The sequence below is a fragment of the Notechis scutatus genome, chromosome 1, assembly GCF_049901735.1.
Source record: "Notechis scutatus isolate UNSWTSFEM ecotype Mainland chromosome 1, rNotScu1.2, whole genome shotgun sequence".
In the NCBI taxonomy this organism is placed as follows: Eukaryota; Metazoa; Chordata; class Lepidosauria; order Squamata; family Elapidae; genus Notechis; species Notechis scutatus.
In genome coordinates, this window is record NC_142009.1 from 101,601,481 (window position 1) to 101,616,382 (window position 14,902).

The 14,902-nt window shown below is 41.0% G+C and overlaps 1 protein-coding gene across 1 annotated transcript; it reads right to left on the minus strand.

Moving 5' to 3' along the window:
* Positions 1-1,652: 1,652 nt before the first annotated feature.
* On the minus strand, positions 1,653-12,791 carry RWDD1 (RWD domain containing 1). The gene is made up of 7 exons (XM_087973133.1): positions 12,540-12,791; positions 9,431-9,496; positions 8,392-8,522; positions 7,668-7,811; positions 5,327-5,459; positions 4,208-4,270; positions 1,653-1,947 (listed from the first exon to the last, which is right to left on the minus strand). The coding sequence occupies exons 1-7, from the start codon at positions 12,610-12,612 to the stop codon at positions 1,835-1,837; spliced, it is 723 nt and encodes a 240-aa protein (XP_087829259.1). The 5' UTR covers positions 12,613-12,791; the 3' UTR covers positions 1,653-1,834.
* Positions 12,792-14,902: the final 2,111 nt, after the last annotated feature.

The following is a 14,902-nucleotide window of genomic DNA, read 5'->3' on the forward strand; positions in this document are numbered from 1 at the left end:
TGCCTGAATCTGGGTGTTATAAATGAAATAGAGCCTCACAAAGACAACATAGCACTTATATTTTCTGCCTCCCTGAAGATACATATTGCTTGCTATATCATCTTAGCCCCACTCTTGAAGGGAAAGATTTGTTTATTTTTTTGGAAGGCTAACGTACTCAGGGTACTACTAATCTTGGTACCCCATGGATGGGGTGGGGAAGAGATTGAAACAAAAAAGGCATATAACCTAGGTCTCATTCGATTATATTATTTATCATTTTAAAAAGTTCATATATGTTGCCTCCAGATGGCTTCCAACATTAAAACAGTGTAAAAAAACTCCTTCCACCCACCCCAGCAACAGAGACCACACAGTTACACTGTGATTGGCTCCTTCTCAGTTAGGGAGTCCCTAGGCTCACTGACAAAATCCTGTCTTCAGATCTGCAGGATGAGGGTGGCGCAGCTACGGTTGAAAACCGCCAGCCAGCGTGCTCTCACCGTCCTTTGTGTGCAGGGGAGGGGGATGTTTTCCAGCTGTACCGATAGCCTGCCAGCCCCTCAGCTGACGATGCACATCAGCCCCATTGCAGGCTGCCGCCACCACTCAGCTAACCTGCCCAGCCCAAAGGAGGCAAAGCGGCCAGCTAGAAAGGCCATATAGAAGTGGTGGAGCACGTTCAGGCCCTGCAGGCAAAAGGCCACCGCGAGCAGGGAAAGCCAGATCCCCATCAATGCCATGGCTGCCCAGGCCCATCAAAGTTGTGGGGGAGGCACAAGCTCCTGGCTGGGCCTAGGTGACTGGCACCGATAGGGATCCAGCTCATGGTGGCCTTTTCCCTGCTGGGCCTGGGCATGCTCTACCACTTCTACACGGCCTTTCTAGCTGGCCTCTTTGCCTCCTTCATGCTGGGTGGGCCTGGTGTAGATGGCAGCAATCCACAGCAGTGCCGAGCTGCGTTGGTTGCACAGGCCAAGGGCAAGAGCCAAGATGATGAACAACAATCTGCTCTCCAACCGGAAGCAAAAACAGATGGGAAGGAATGGAGTAGGCGGGCCAATGGCGTCTGGGAACAGCTTCCTCACCCCCTGCCTCACCTTGTCTTGGCCTGTGGTGGCGGCAGTAGCCAGAGGCAGAGGCATAGGGGAGAGGCATGCAGATTGGCATTCTAGATGAGCCGGGCAACCGCCTGCCCAGTCCCAGCCACATGGGATCGAGCAGGTGTTTCTGGTCCACATCACGTGCCTCCACCTGTCTCTGCCTGCTGCTGGTGTCACGGCCACACCTGCTTTTTGGAGGGCCAGCTGCAGAACCCCTGCTGCTGGACACCTCCCCTGCATGCATGCATGTGCGCACACACACACACACACCTGAAAGGCCGGAAACACTGGTACAGGCAGGGCGCTTATCTTCAACCTGGTGGCATGTGCAGGCCTGTGGGGTGTGCCGGGCCTGTGCTCCAAACAAAACAAAAGAAAGCCAATTTCTCTTCAGAAGTCTCCTCCTATAATCAACTACTGTGTTTATAATTGAAGAGGGGGAAAGCATCACCTTCAAAACAACTATCTTTATCCAAACCTTTAGTATAACAATGCAGTTAATTTGAGGAGAGCATTTTCTGCTTTTCCAGAAAGGCCATTTTCTGCAGGAATACACAAGAGACACAAATCTCAAATGTTAAAGTCTGTTTATTACCAGGGATGAAAGCCACCAGAAAAAGAAGTCACTTGATCTTAAAATACTTCGTCCTTCTCTTTGAAGAAAAAGATATCCAAATCACATGTGCATCTTTCTGGCTATAAGTGTCCAACCAGACCTACAGATCACAATAGCTAATAGAGGAATTTCAGATCTAGTCACTATCTAGATGAATAGGGTTATAGTCTGGATCGTCCTCAACATCTTCCAACTCCAGGTCATCCATTTCCTGGAACAACGATTCATCTACTTCCACATTGTTTCCAGCTTTTGGGAGGGGGGGGGGGAGAGAAAAGGAAAATAAAGTTGACATTTTATAGAGACAAAAGTGATGCTTGTAATGACCACTTAGCAGTCTCAGCTAAAAAAAACTGACCCAGCATGCAAAGGACCCATAATTTCCAAAGAAGACAGAAACTGCACAGTGGGCGGTCTGTACCTGCATAATCAACTCAAGCAAATGGGTGTGAGCTTACATTGTGTTATTTCATGTGACATGTAATAAATTTAAAAGGCATATACAGCAAGGGTGTCAAACTCAAGGATCGGGATCCAGATCTGGCCCATGCGGGGTTTAGATCTGGCCCACAGGGCCGCCCTGGAAACAGCAAAGGACTGACTGCCATGCCTCTGCCAGTGAAAACAGAGCTTGGGAGGGCCGTGAGAGGTCCTCCCAGGGTCTGTGTTTGGCCGCAACGGCCTCCCTGAGTTCCATTTTAGCTGGCAGAGGGCTGCCAGCCAAAAACGGAGCTTGAGTGACACTGAGTTGGCCAGACCCTCCGGCCAGGCCCTTCACAGCCACAGCCCTGTGGCCCCCGGAGGTCAAACACAACTCTGATGCAGCTCTTAATGAAATCAAGTTTGACATCCCTGCTATACAGGGATCATATAGCATGGCTCTGAAGTTCAGTAAATATCTTGATACTTGCCATTTCATCATTTTGAATTAGTAACATAAAAATTAAACGTTGTTACTTTTTTTTTTTTTTTAAAGGAGTATAATTTTCTGCAAGCCAAAAGTAGTTAAAGCAGCAGAGGAAGAGAAAAATTCCACTGTTTTCCTCAAATTGCTTTTCCAACTGCTTATGCTAGGAATCCTCTGAGAAGTCGCCTGCAGCTAAAAAAAGCATTTTGGGAAAAGGAGTGGATATATTGCCAGTGTATAGTTTGAATTTGAGTTAACCATGCACAATCAATGATATACATCTCTGTACAATGAAGAAAAAGGTAACAGTGGAGCAATAGTGACACCTTCTGTCTTCTATGATATCTACTGAGTTAATTTTGTCCCTTATATTATCAAGCTTAAAGGTTATGTTGGAAGAAAAATATCTACAGCTAGGCATGTAGGCGATAATGGTATAATGCCAAAGGTGTTTGTGTATGTATGCCTTTGAGTCAGTCTTAACTCCTGGCAACTGCTTGGACTAGTTTCTGCAGTTTTCTTGGACAGATTTTTGTAAGTTATTTGCCTTCATGGTTGAAGCAAAACATTTTTTTAAAAATAAAAATTGTATGTGATATCAGCAAAATGGAATCCTATAAAGGATCGGGAATATTTCAGGTGTTTGGGGGCTTTTTTTGAATATATGTTTTATTGGTACGTTTTCCTTTTAAAGAACATAAAACAATTCCATGTTTATCTGAACAGCGTGTTGTCTGGGCACAATTAATTTTAAGTAAAGATATTTCAGGTATTAAAATTGGAGTTTTTCAGACATATTCTAAGTTTAAGCCAGATCCAATGTTATTTGATTTCAGCTAAAACTTAGCATTTTACATCCACATAAGCAGACATGCTTGCTCAGTTAGCTTTTTCCTTTCTGGCAAGGCTGTTAAAGTCCTGGCCTGTGGGCCGGATATATCAGTGCTAGCCACCCCCACGCCCGGTTTAGCAAAGGGGGAAAGGTCTCAATATGTCACATGACGCCACTGTGATGTGAGTTTGACACCCCTGTGCTAGAGGCTCATTATCACAAAAGGGCAGATACAGATGTAAGAACATATTTTGGTTAAAGGGATATCTCTCAGATTTCACATTACCCTGAACCAGAAGTAACTGCCTGTTTCCAAAAGCATATAAGTAGCTTATTCCACTTTATTACTGTAGCATTGGAGGCAAAATTTAGCCAATTGATATGAAAATACCAGTACAGTTAGTGGTAAATGCCAGTATATTTAGTAGTAAATAGCTTTTACCATTAAAATTATATCCTATAGCCGTGATGGCAAGCCTATGGCATGCGTACTGGAAGTGGCATGCAGAGCCATTTCTGCTGGAACACGAGAGGTCGCCCGGAAGAGCCCCACTGCACATGTGTGCGCGCCGCTTGCTCACCAGCTGATTGTCAGTTATCTGGCATGCATGCAGGGAGCGGGGGGAGATGTGCGTGCATGCATGGGGGGGCTCGCGCGCATGCATAGAGACGCGCACCGCACCGGGGGGGGGGCTACGCGCATTCGGCATGGGAGCCCAAAAAGGTTAGCTACTACTATAGTAATTAAAGTAAAAATAATAGAAGGTTACCATCTTCTAAGAACTGAATATCAGACGTATCAAGATTATGATCTGTTTCAAACAGCTGCTTTCCTATTAAGGAATAAAAGAAGTAAATTGATTTGGATAGTGGTATAATGAATACACACACACGCACTTTAGATTGCAACTCTGGAAATAAAGCTATGATGGCACAGAAGAATGAAAATGCAATTCAAAAATCAGGAACTAAAGTACTTTTAACTTTGAAATCTGAAGAGTGATGACCAGATAATTTCCACTATCAGATAATATGGGGTGCCATTAAATTGAATTATCTTAAAACAAACGTAATACATTACACCTAGGGGCTGACTCTTAGTTACAATTTGGGTCTGGTCTAGATGTGCACATGCAAATAAAACGGTTATGTGCATAGGCTTTCTCCACTTCCTTACCCCTAATATATTTTTTGTATACTATATGAGAGAAAATTAGGCTTTCTGTGTTTAATACAATGGTAAACTAAGACAAAAATCCAAGCTTACTTGAAAGTTATAATTTGGAAATTACAGTGCACCTACAGAAGACCCCTACTGAGTTTGATAACCTTTATCTCTTATAGAACTAGGGTATATGGTATTAGCAACATGTACAACTCAAGTATGGAGTTTTGTATATTGTGGTACTTTGATACTCAACTACTCTGAAACTCAAAGAATTTGGTAAACACATTTTGACATTAAAATTTTGTCTCCATCCTCATTTGTTTGATACTCAATATACAAGATAGAACTTATCGATGTCAGCTACATTGTGACTCACTACATTATTCCTTACAGGAAAAAATTGTTTGGGACTCATCACTTTTCATAACTCATTGTGCTCCCAGAATCAATTAACCATGGGTACTGAAGTACCATTGTATTTCTTCGCATCTCCAGTAAAAATATCTATTCAAACATTTACCAGTGTCAACTTTTAACTTCTGTATTTCTGTGGATAATTTGGACAGCTTTCTTGAACACTGATATTTTTCACCGCTCTGTGTTTCATGACTAACCAATTTGATATGGCTTGTGTGGATTTCATATATCAAATGAAAAAAATAAAAATCCTCCAGCAATCCAAGACCAGGCACATGGCTTATATAAGACAATTATATCCCACCTGTTAATTTATTTTTGCCGCACTGTTCTTCTTCTTTCATTTGTTTTCTCTTAATTTCTAAAAGTTCCAAATCAAATGTTGCCTTCCAGCGTAGAAAGTTTTCAATAGTGACAGGGGTGCCATGAAAGCATTGCTACACAAATGGAGAAGAATAAGATAAAGTTCCAAAAAACATAACAAAGGACAAGAACAGCCTAATAATGTCACCAGCTTTCCAATTCTGATATGTCAAACCTACTTTCACATAAACAGCTAGGAAACAGAGGCAACAACAATCCCAGCCGAAACAGTTCTGTGGACAGTACTGACAACAATTACTGTGAGATTCTTTATTGGGAAGTGAGAAGTGGCATACAAAGATTTAAAGCCATTATTGTTGTTGTTGTTGTAATCATCACCACCATCATGGCTATATAAATCAAAATAAAATAAATAAATAGCACAACAAAGGAGCAAACAAACACAACTAAAGAAAATCCACAGCCAAATGTAACTGTAGATGCACTCTAGAGTCATGTGATCATATTTTGGGCGTTCAGCAACATTTATGGCCATTTGCAGTTGTCAGATAATAGCGATTTACAATGAAGGGGGGTGGGGTTTGCTTGGAAACTGGTGTTTACTTTCCATTTTTTGCAAAAAATGCTCATTGCAAACAATAGGTTTATTTAACGAGTGTGGTGTTCATTTAACAACCAGGGATTTGCTTATCAACCCTGGTTATTTGCAACGGCTGCAAAACAAAGTTGTAAAATCAACTCAGTCACATGATGGTCCACTTAACAATCGGCACACCTTACAACCATAATTCTAGGCTAAATAACAGTCCTAAATTGAGAATAATCTGTATGTAATTACATAATCCTATGAAAATATATTCATAGTCATTAGATACACATATAAACATTTTGGTGGTTCTGTAGGTAGTTTACCTAACTAACCAAGATTTCACATACAGACCGTGGGATTATATTAGCCTTATTTGTCACACTATATTAATAAGCCATTTAAAAAGAGGTGAGAAAGCTAAAAAGACTGTCATTCAGCAACCATAAACCAACAGAATAACAAATATTCCCTGTCCTCTGCTAAGGGCAACTAATTGTTTGTGGCCTTTCATTTACATATATATATGTGTGTGCATGTACACCTTGGAATTCATTTTGACTGCTGGGTATTGTGTTAAGGTATTGAGATTTAAGAACTGACCAGCTGCTGCAATGATGCAATCAATGTAAGGCTGATGAAATGTAAGACTGATGCAAGAAGGATGAATCAGCAAAGATATTGTTTTAACACTATGTATGGATCCACAGAAGTTTTACCACTTTAAGAGGTATTTATATAAAGTAGTCATTAGAGTGTGTATTTCTCTCTCCTTGTATCCTGTCTCCATTGCAGAGTTTTCTGTACAGAGTTAAGAAGATTGATTGCTTGTCAGGTATTTGCCTACCATGTATATTTCTGTATATGTCTTGTATATAAACCACTGCTAATGTCTAAGCCTCTGTGTGCTGTGTTTTGCTCCTTGGTTATTTCACAATAGCAGTCACACTGCAAACACTCTGACATATTGTTTAGACCAGTTCTTGCAGGGGTTTTTTGGCAAGATTTTAAGGGAGTGGTTTTCCATTGGTTTCCTCTTAGGGTTGACAGAAAGTGACTGGCTAAGGTCACCCAGATGACTTCATGCTTAAGGCAGGACTAGAATGTATGGTATCCAGGATCGTAGCGTACTACCTTAAATCACTACACTTTAGCAAATATTAAATTTATATAGCTGGCAAGTATCCTAAAACTGGACCTACCTAATTATAGGTCAGTCTAAAACAACATCCCAACATTTCTCTAACCACCATAATGTTACCCAACTTGAGTTCAGGTGATTTAGTTTATCGACTTCAACATTTATAGTCATATTGAATTCCTTCATGTTTCCCACCTGCTTTCTGAAAAGAGACCATCAAGTCTGTGTGTGTGTTCAAACACACAGTACACACACAGTACACACACCCATACATGTATATAAATATATACTTCCATTAAACAGAATATTGGTCTATAAAAAGACCAATTAAGCTACTGGATTCTTAGAATGGAACAAGAAACACAATCCATGGGTTTATATTGTATAATCTTGCATGATTTTGGATGAGTGGGCCTATCCATCCATCCATTTATCTATCTATCTCTATCCATCCATCCATCAATATCACCCTTGTTCTTCAGTGACCCCTGTATCAGATTAGAAACACTGTAAAAAAAAATCAGGTTACAGACTCAGATACTGCAAATGCTACTTTTTCTTTCTTATAATCAATGTGTTGATGAATTTTATCACCTTTTCTGCCTCCTCTGCTTCTTTCTCCTTCTGTTTCTTTTCTGCTTCTCTTCTTGTTTTTATTAAATCTACTATTTCATTCAGTCTTTCTTGCACAGCAGATACCAGTGTGAAGATCATTACCATGCCTAGATTCTCTTCTGCCTGAAATACAAAAAGAAAATAACTTTACTTGCAAAGAACTTGGAGTTAAAATCATAATTTCTGTTACACAAAATGTAGGAAGTGTGTTAAGAATGGCTTTAAAACACAATACAAAGTAGGTAGAAATATATAACAAACCATATCACCAACAAAACTTTTCAGTTTTAATTCATATGCTTTTCATAGCAGCAAAAAATTTTGCAAAAGGAATTTTTAAAAATGTGGTGGGTTGCCACTGAATTTTTTTTTCAGCCCTACAATGCATTTCAAAGTTTATGAACATCAACAATTGGTAGCTATTACAAAATTACATAAACACTTATATCTTCTATAAGAAGGTAATCTAACTTCTCTCCCACCTAATACCCAGTGAGTTCAAGTTTTGTAAAATAAATTATGAAGTACTTACATTCATTTGTGTTAGCTGCAGTACCTAATAATCTTTAACTTGAAAAATCTAATCCTGATAGTTTTGTCATAACCTTCTGGTTTTCAAGCCACACGTATTTTTACTCACTGAATAAAACCTAAAGAACTACTGATAATCAAGAAAAAACAATTTGCTCTGAATATTTCTTACCTGTTCCTGCAATAGTTTTAATAGGTCTGCAATGTCATTATTTTCAAGATTTTCATGTGCAAGCAATTCATATAATGGAACTTCATCTGGATACTTTTCTGAACAGGTGAATTTGAGAGTCGTCTGAACAGCTGTAGTGGAACAGAAAAAAAGCAGCCCAACTGAAATTATTAATATTAACCATTTAGTTAGGAATATCATTATTGCTTGTGAGAAGATCAGAAGAAAAACAATCCATTTCATTCAAAACACTGTTGGATTCCTGCTGCCAGACAGCAGATGAGGAGAAGTAGCAGTTTCTACCTTCTTTTTTAAATCACCTTTCAGGGTTTTTAAAATTACTTTTATTGAACTTTTAACATTCATAGAAATGTGGGATAAAACAGAAGAGGAAGAAGTTCTTGATCTACTCCTAGGAATGCCTCCTCTTTCCCCAACTCTGATTTCCTGGTGCCACCTATTGGAGGAGTTTCACATTGGATCTCTCCTTTGGAGGCCATTTTTCTTTCTATGCTAGAAGGACAAGATCTAACATATCCTTTGGTCTCCAAATATATGCATACGCTTCAATTCATAAACAACTCATTTACATTCAAACAAGTGGTTTGTTTTCTACTTATAAGTATGCTTTGAACTTTGTAATCTGGGATTTGAAAATACAATGAAATTATCTTCACTATATTCAAGTAACATTTTTCTTGTCTTGTACCATGAATCTCAGGTTCCTTGATCAATTGACTCAAGGATGAAGGCAACATGGAACCTGGTCAAACCATCACCTTCACTTTATTGGAAGGCTCCAATGAAGCCACTTCAGGGCAGCAACTTGCCCAAAGCAATCCTGTGGCTTATTTCCAAGTAAGGATTTAAACTTGGATTTTCTGCGGACACACTCCAATATTAGCATCGCAGATTTCCAAGCCAGTTACTACTCCATACTGAAATAATCTGCTCTTACTTTCAATTATTTGTACAAAACTGTTATCTCTGAGAGATTTTTTTCTCCTCCCACATAAACATTGAGAAGCATTCAACTTACTTTCATCATTTTCTCCCGCTTCAGATGTCACAGTGATAGTGAAACTTGTAGGGTTTTCTGATAACACTGTGGAAGAAAAGAACCGACAAGAAAAAATATTTTTCATATGGCTTTTTTTAAACAATACCACTGCAAATTTGGCATGTAAAATTGTTTAATCCTAACGGTTTAAAAAACTGCTGAAATTCTGTTTTTCACTTTAAAACAATTTAATATGTAAATCTGATTGTTTTTACATGATTTTTAAAAAAAGATAATTTATGCCTTCAATCAGTGCAGCCTGAAGTCAAATCTATACAGTCTGTACCCTCTGAGGAATAAAGTGCTAGACCAAATGCTTTAGAAGCAAAAAAAAAAAAACCACTGAGCTATTAGCTGGACAGCACTCACTGAATGAACAAAGAGTCTGAGAAATCCACATTGGATTGTGAAGATCCTGACACCCTCTAGATGGAAGGGCATGTGTATAGTTTGATGCCACTGGATCGGTAAGCCATAGAGAAAAATGGGCACTAGATTCATTCTCCACAGAGGCTGAATCCTGAATCCAGAGTCTGCTGGATTTGTTTGGTGTCATGATCACACCACAGAACTCCTTTTAATTAGTTTGGTCAAGCAGGAAGCGATTGGAACACAGAGCATGAAATAGATGAATCCATTATATCTAGGGTTGTTCTTTAGTCATGTTTGAAAACTCTCAGAGGAAGGTGTGGTCTCAGAAGATTGGAGGAGAGCAAATATTGTTCCAATATTAAGTGGATGAGAAGGATACAAAAAGTATGGACCTGTCAGCTTCACATCTATACTGTAAACAGATGGTTAAACAGTGTTTTATAAATATTGGATTGGCATTCTACAATCAGCAAGAACAACCAGGGGTTTATGGCAGAGTTCATGCCAAACTTATTTCCTTCTTTGACTGAGTTACTATTACTAACCTAGTAGATAAGGCAAATCCAATACAGGTAGTCATCAACTTAATCAATGATGATTGGAACCAGAATCTCCACCGCTAAGCAAGGTATGGCTAAGTGAGAGGCACCTGACTTTACAACCTTTTTTGCCACAATTGTTAAGCAAATCATTGCAGTTGTTAAGCAAAATGTTTGTATCCATGTAAGCCGCCTTGAGTCACCAGGTGCAAGCAGGCGGCAATATAAATTTTCTAAAATAAATAAATAAAACATACTGAGCTTCGCGCATTGACTTTGCTTGTCGGAAGCTCCCTGGGAAAGTTGCAAATGGCAATTACATGACTCTGGGATGTTGCAACCATTATAAATATATGCTGGGTGTTAAGCAATCAAATGTTGATCATGTGGCCATGGGGGTGCGGTGATGATTGTACATGCGAGGACAGGTTGTAAGTCACTTTGTTTTCAGTGCTGCTGTAACTTCAAATTGTTGCTGAACGAATGGTTGTAAGCTGAGAGCTACCTGTAGTCATAATGCACCTGGAGCTAAGCAAAACCTCTGCCAATGTCTCTCCCAATACGTTCCAAATAAAACGAGAAAATATGAGCGAGATAATACTGTTAGATGGGATCAGAATTGGTTAAATGACATCATAAAGCATTAAGGGTGCCATTTTAGCTTAGAGGGGAGTGTCAAATGGGAGTGCCATAGGATTCTGTCCTGGGTCCTGTGCTGTTCATCATATTTATCAATTAATTGAATGAGGGAGTTGAAGAGACACTTTATCAAATCTGCAGATGACACAGCGCTGGGAGGGGTAGCTTATATTTTAGAAGAGAAAAAGATTTTTAAAGGTCTAGCCAGATAATGGGCTGAAATGAACAGGATAGAAAGGAACAAGGTATAATCTTGGCATATACAGCATATAATCAAGGCATATACAGTGCTATGTCTGGATAGGAAATATATATATATAAAACACAAGCCTAAGATTGAAGACAGCTGATTTGGTGCATATGAAAAGAATGTGGAGATTCTTGTCAACTACAAGTTCAACACAAGCCAACAGGGTGATGCAGCTGCTAAAACAGCAAATGCCACCTCAGGATTCATTAAGCACAGAGTTCAAATAAGAAATTACTCTTCCTCTCTATTTTACTCTGCTCAAAAATAATTTAGAGTGTTGCGTCCAGTCCTGGATACCACCATTCAAAACGAACAGTGGCAAATTGGAGTAACATTGGAGTAATATTGGAGGACCATTAAAATGGTGAAGGCTTCTGATGAGTGAAAGGATAGGAATCTTACATACACTACTGCTTTTCCTTTAGGAATTCAAGGTGGCCCATAGAGTCCACACAACACTATCCTGGGATATTAGGCTGGACTGAGAAAAAAAGAAACTGGTTCAAAATCATCCAGCGAGTTTCTGTGGCTGAGTGCATCAAAGTTTGGCCAGTTACCACTTACATAGCCACCATGACTTGGGTAGAAAACACTACCTGATAACTTACATTCTACGGTTTTTAAAGCACTTTGGGCTATGCCTTTCCTGTAAACTTCATTCCAAACTCTTTTTTTAACATTCCAAAGGATGGTTATATCACAAATGTTTTAATAAACAGCTTTTACATTCAAAGAGTGTAGCAAATCAAGTATGAATGAATGACGGCATCGGGACCTAAGCAGGAATGACTTTTTAAGGAGACTACTTCCGAGGACAGGAGTTGCAGGCTCCTCTAAGCCAAGTCATCGAAGAAGCTTAAACCTATTCTTGCAAACCCCCGCTCCCCAATAAATTGCCGAAGAAAGAAATGAGATTAGACAAAAAGAAAACCTCTCCTTGCAGTACCAAAGGAGAACCAGAGCCCGCCTAGCGTATCCTTTGGAAAGCTGGAAACCCAAAGCGAGCTTCAAATAGCTGGATTCTTTATCCGATTTTCTGGAGTCACACGATCCAGTGAAACCCGCTCGGGCTTCTCACAACACACCAGGTTTGCGACGCGGCCAGTGGTTGCTTCGATCGAGTTCTGGACGGATTAGTCCAGAAAGAAAGGGGGAAAAAGTCTTTTTAACAGGAAGAAGCGGGGCAAAAGAATCCTCACCGCATGCTGGAAACTTGCAAGCCGCCGCTGCCACCGTCATCCCGCGAACCCACGCGCCGCCCAGCGCCGACTTCCACTTGCTGCCCTACCTGTGAAGGAGTCCGGATAGATGGCCTCCAAGGCCTCCAACTCATTGCGCTGTTCCTCCCCGTAGTCGGTCATGATCCCCCGCCGCCGGCCATGGAACGCGCCGACCCCGCTAATTGCCTCCGCCGGCAGGGGGAGCCCTCGCAGGAGATGTCGCAGCAGCCGCGAAGCCGGTAGGGCGGGGGCTGGAAAAGAGAGAGAGAGAGAGAGAGAGAAAGAGAGAGTCAGGCCACTCTACGCACGCGCAATGCACCGCCCGCCCTACCCGTCGCAACTCCTTGGCCTGGAAGGCGATCCGTTGCTCTTCTGTCGATTGATTAGGGCTGCCTTCCCGGGGACAACTGCTGATCTGCTCATTCTCCCAGAGAGAGAGAGAGATTCTCGTCCGGTTTGTGCAGCCGGGAGCTTTTAAACCGCGGCCGAGGGGTTCCGTTGGCTGCCTGATCACACTTCCCAGTTTTGTTTCGGAATCGTTATTATCTATGAGCGGTTTTGATTTTCTTGGTCGTATAGCGATAGAAAGTTCTTGCAGCCCTAAGGCGAAGGAGCAGTTTGGATGCTGTGCCGGTGCCTCTCGTTATGCAACTCAGTTTGGAACCTCTTCTAACTTTCTGCCGCCCTCAGTTCCCCCTTTAGCCCCCAGAAGACGATCTCTAACTTGTATGCAACAAGAACTCCCTAAGTAAATCCTGCTTCGAGGATCTCCGCCTTGGGAATAAGTACTGGAATCGTCGAATTCACACGAAACAGTCCCAGCTGCCCATCCATTCACTGTTCTGAGTTTGCCCTTCTGCAAGTCTTAGCATTTACAGCTCAGCAACTTCTAATTGCAACTTTCTCATCCTGACAGATACTAAGTCTTTGTTGGGCCATCTTTGCTGGGAAGCTTGAATATATAATGCCAGTAGGCGAGCAGTGAGATCTTGTCCCATGTCTAAAAATGGGTTCCTTGGTAAATGCCAGAGAGGCAGATTTTTTGCTGCTTGACAGCAATCCTGGTTTTGAGCAACACGGGGAGGCAAAACGTTTTGGGGATTTTAAGGGATGAAATGGATGCTTATTAATTTATGCCAAATTCAAAAAGAAAAAAAAAAGGAAGGAAGAAACTCTGTGCCACAAAACTAATAGTGCCAAGTCATGTGTAAATTCTAAACCAGGTGTTGTGCAAACCTTAAGCTACTTCTTTAAAAGGCAAGTCTTGTTATATTTCTGAAATATCTTTAACTCTGTAGCATTGTATACAGGTAGCCCTCAAATTATGACCAAATTTATGTGGCTAAGTGAGAAATTTGTTAAGTGAGTTTTGCCCCATTTTACAACTTTTCTTGCCACATTTTGTTAAGTGAATCACTGCAGTTGTTAAATTAGTAGCACCGTTAAGTGAATCTGGCTTTCCCATTGACTTTGCTTGTCAGAAGGTCATGAAAGGTGATTTCATGACCCTGGGAACCACTGCAACTGTCATAGATATGAACCAGTTTTGTCAAGCATCAAGCATCTGAATGTAAACCACATTTAACAAACTACATCACGGTTTGGTTTAGTGGCAGCAGTGCCTCAGATAGAAAGTCCATACAGAGAGTGGTAAAGACAGCTGAGAAGATTATAGGAAGTTCACTTCCCCTTATTCAGAGTACTGCTTGTAAGCACTATGTGCTTAGAGATCGAAACATTGTTAGAGACCACACACACACACTTTCCGGTCTGTTTCTATTGCTCCCCTCTGGATGAGGTTTTGAAACATTTCTAGCAGGATTAACAGATTCTGTAACAGCTTTGTTTCCTTTGCCAGTGATGGCTAACCTTTTTGTCTTTGCATGCCAAAAGTGCAATGCAATACCCATAATGCAATGTGTGTGACCCCCCATGCCCCTGCGCATGTGAGTGCGGCACCCCCCACGCACCCTGCACTCCTACGCATGCGCTCGCATCTCCCCGCGCATCTCCCCTGTGCATGGGCGGCATATACCTGACAATCGGCTGGCTGGCGGGAGGCGCGCATACATGCGCAGTTGGCCTGTTCCGGGTGACAGCTTGCATGCCGGCAGAAATGGCTCTGCCTGCCACTTCTGGCACACGTGCCAGGTTCGCCATCACAGCCCTATGCCATCCATCTGGTAAACTTGCAAGATTTGTTTTTTTGCCATCTATCTGAACTACATTGTGTTTTCTGTGTCATATAATGTATGTGGGTATTGCATAATTTTGTATGTATGTATGTATGTATTTGTCATGTTAATGTAGTGTATATTGGAGGTAGTGACCCTTTGAGAGCTGTGTGCAAAATGTATGAAAAAGTCACTATACTCTGGTTTGCATATATAGGACTAAGCTATAATTTCTGGGTTGCCCATTGTATTAAGTA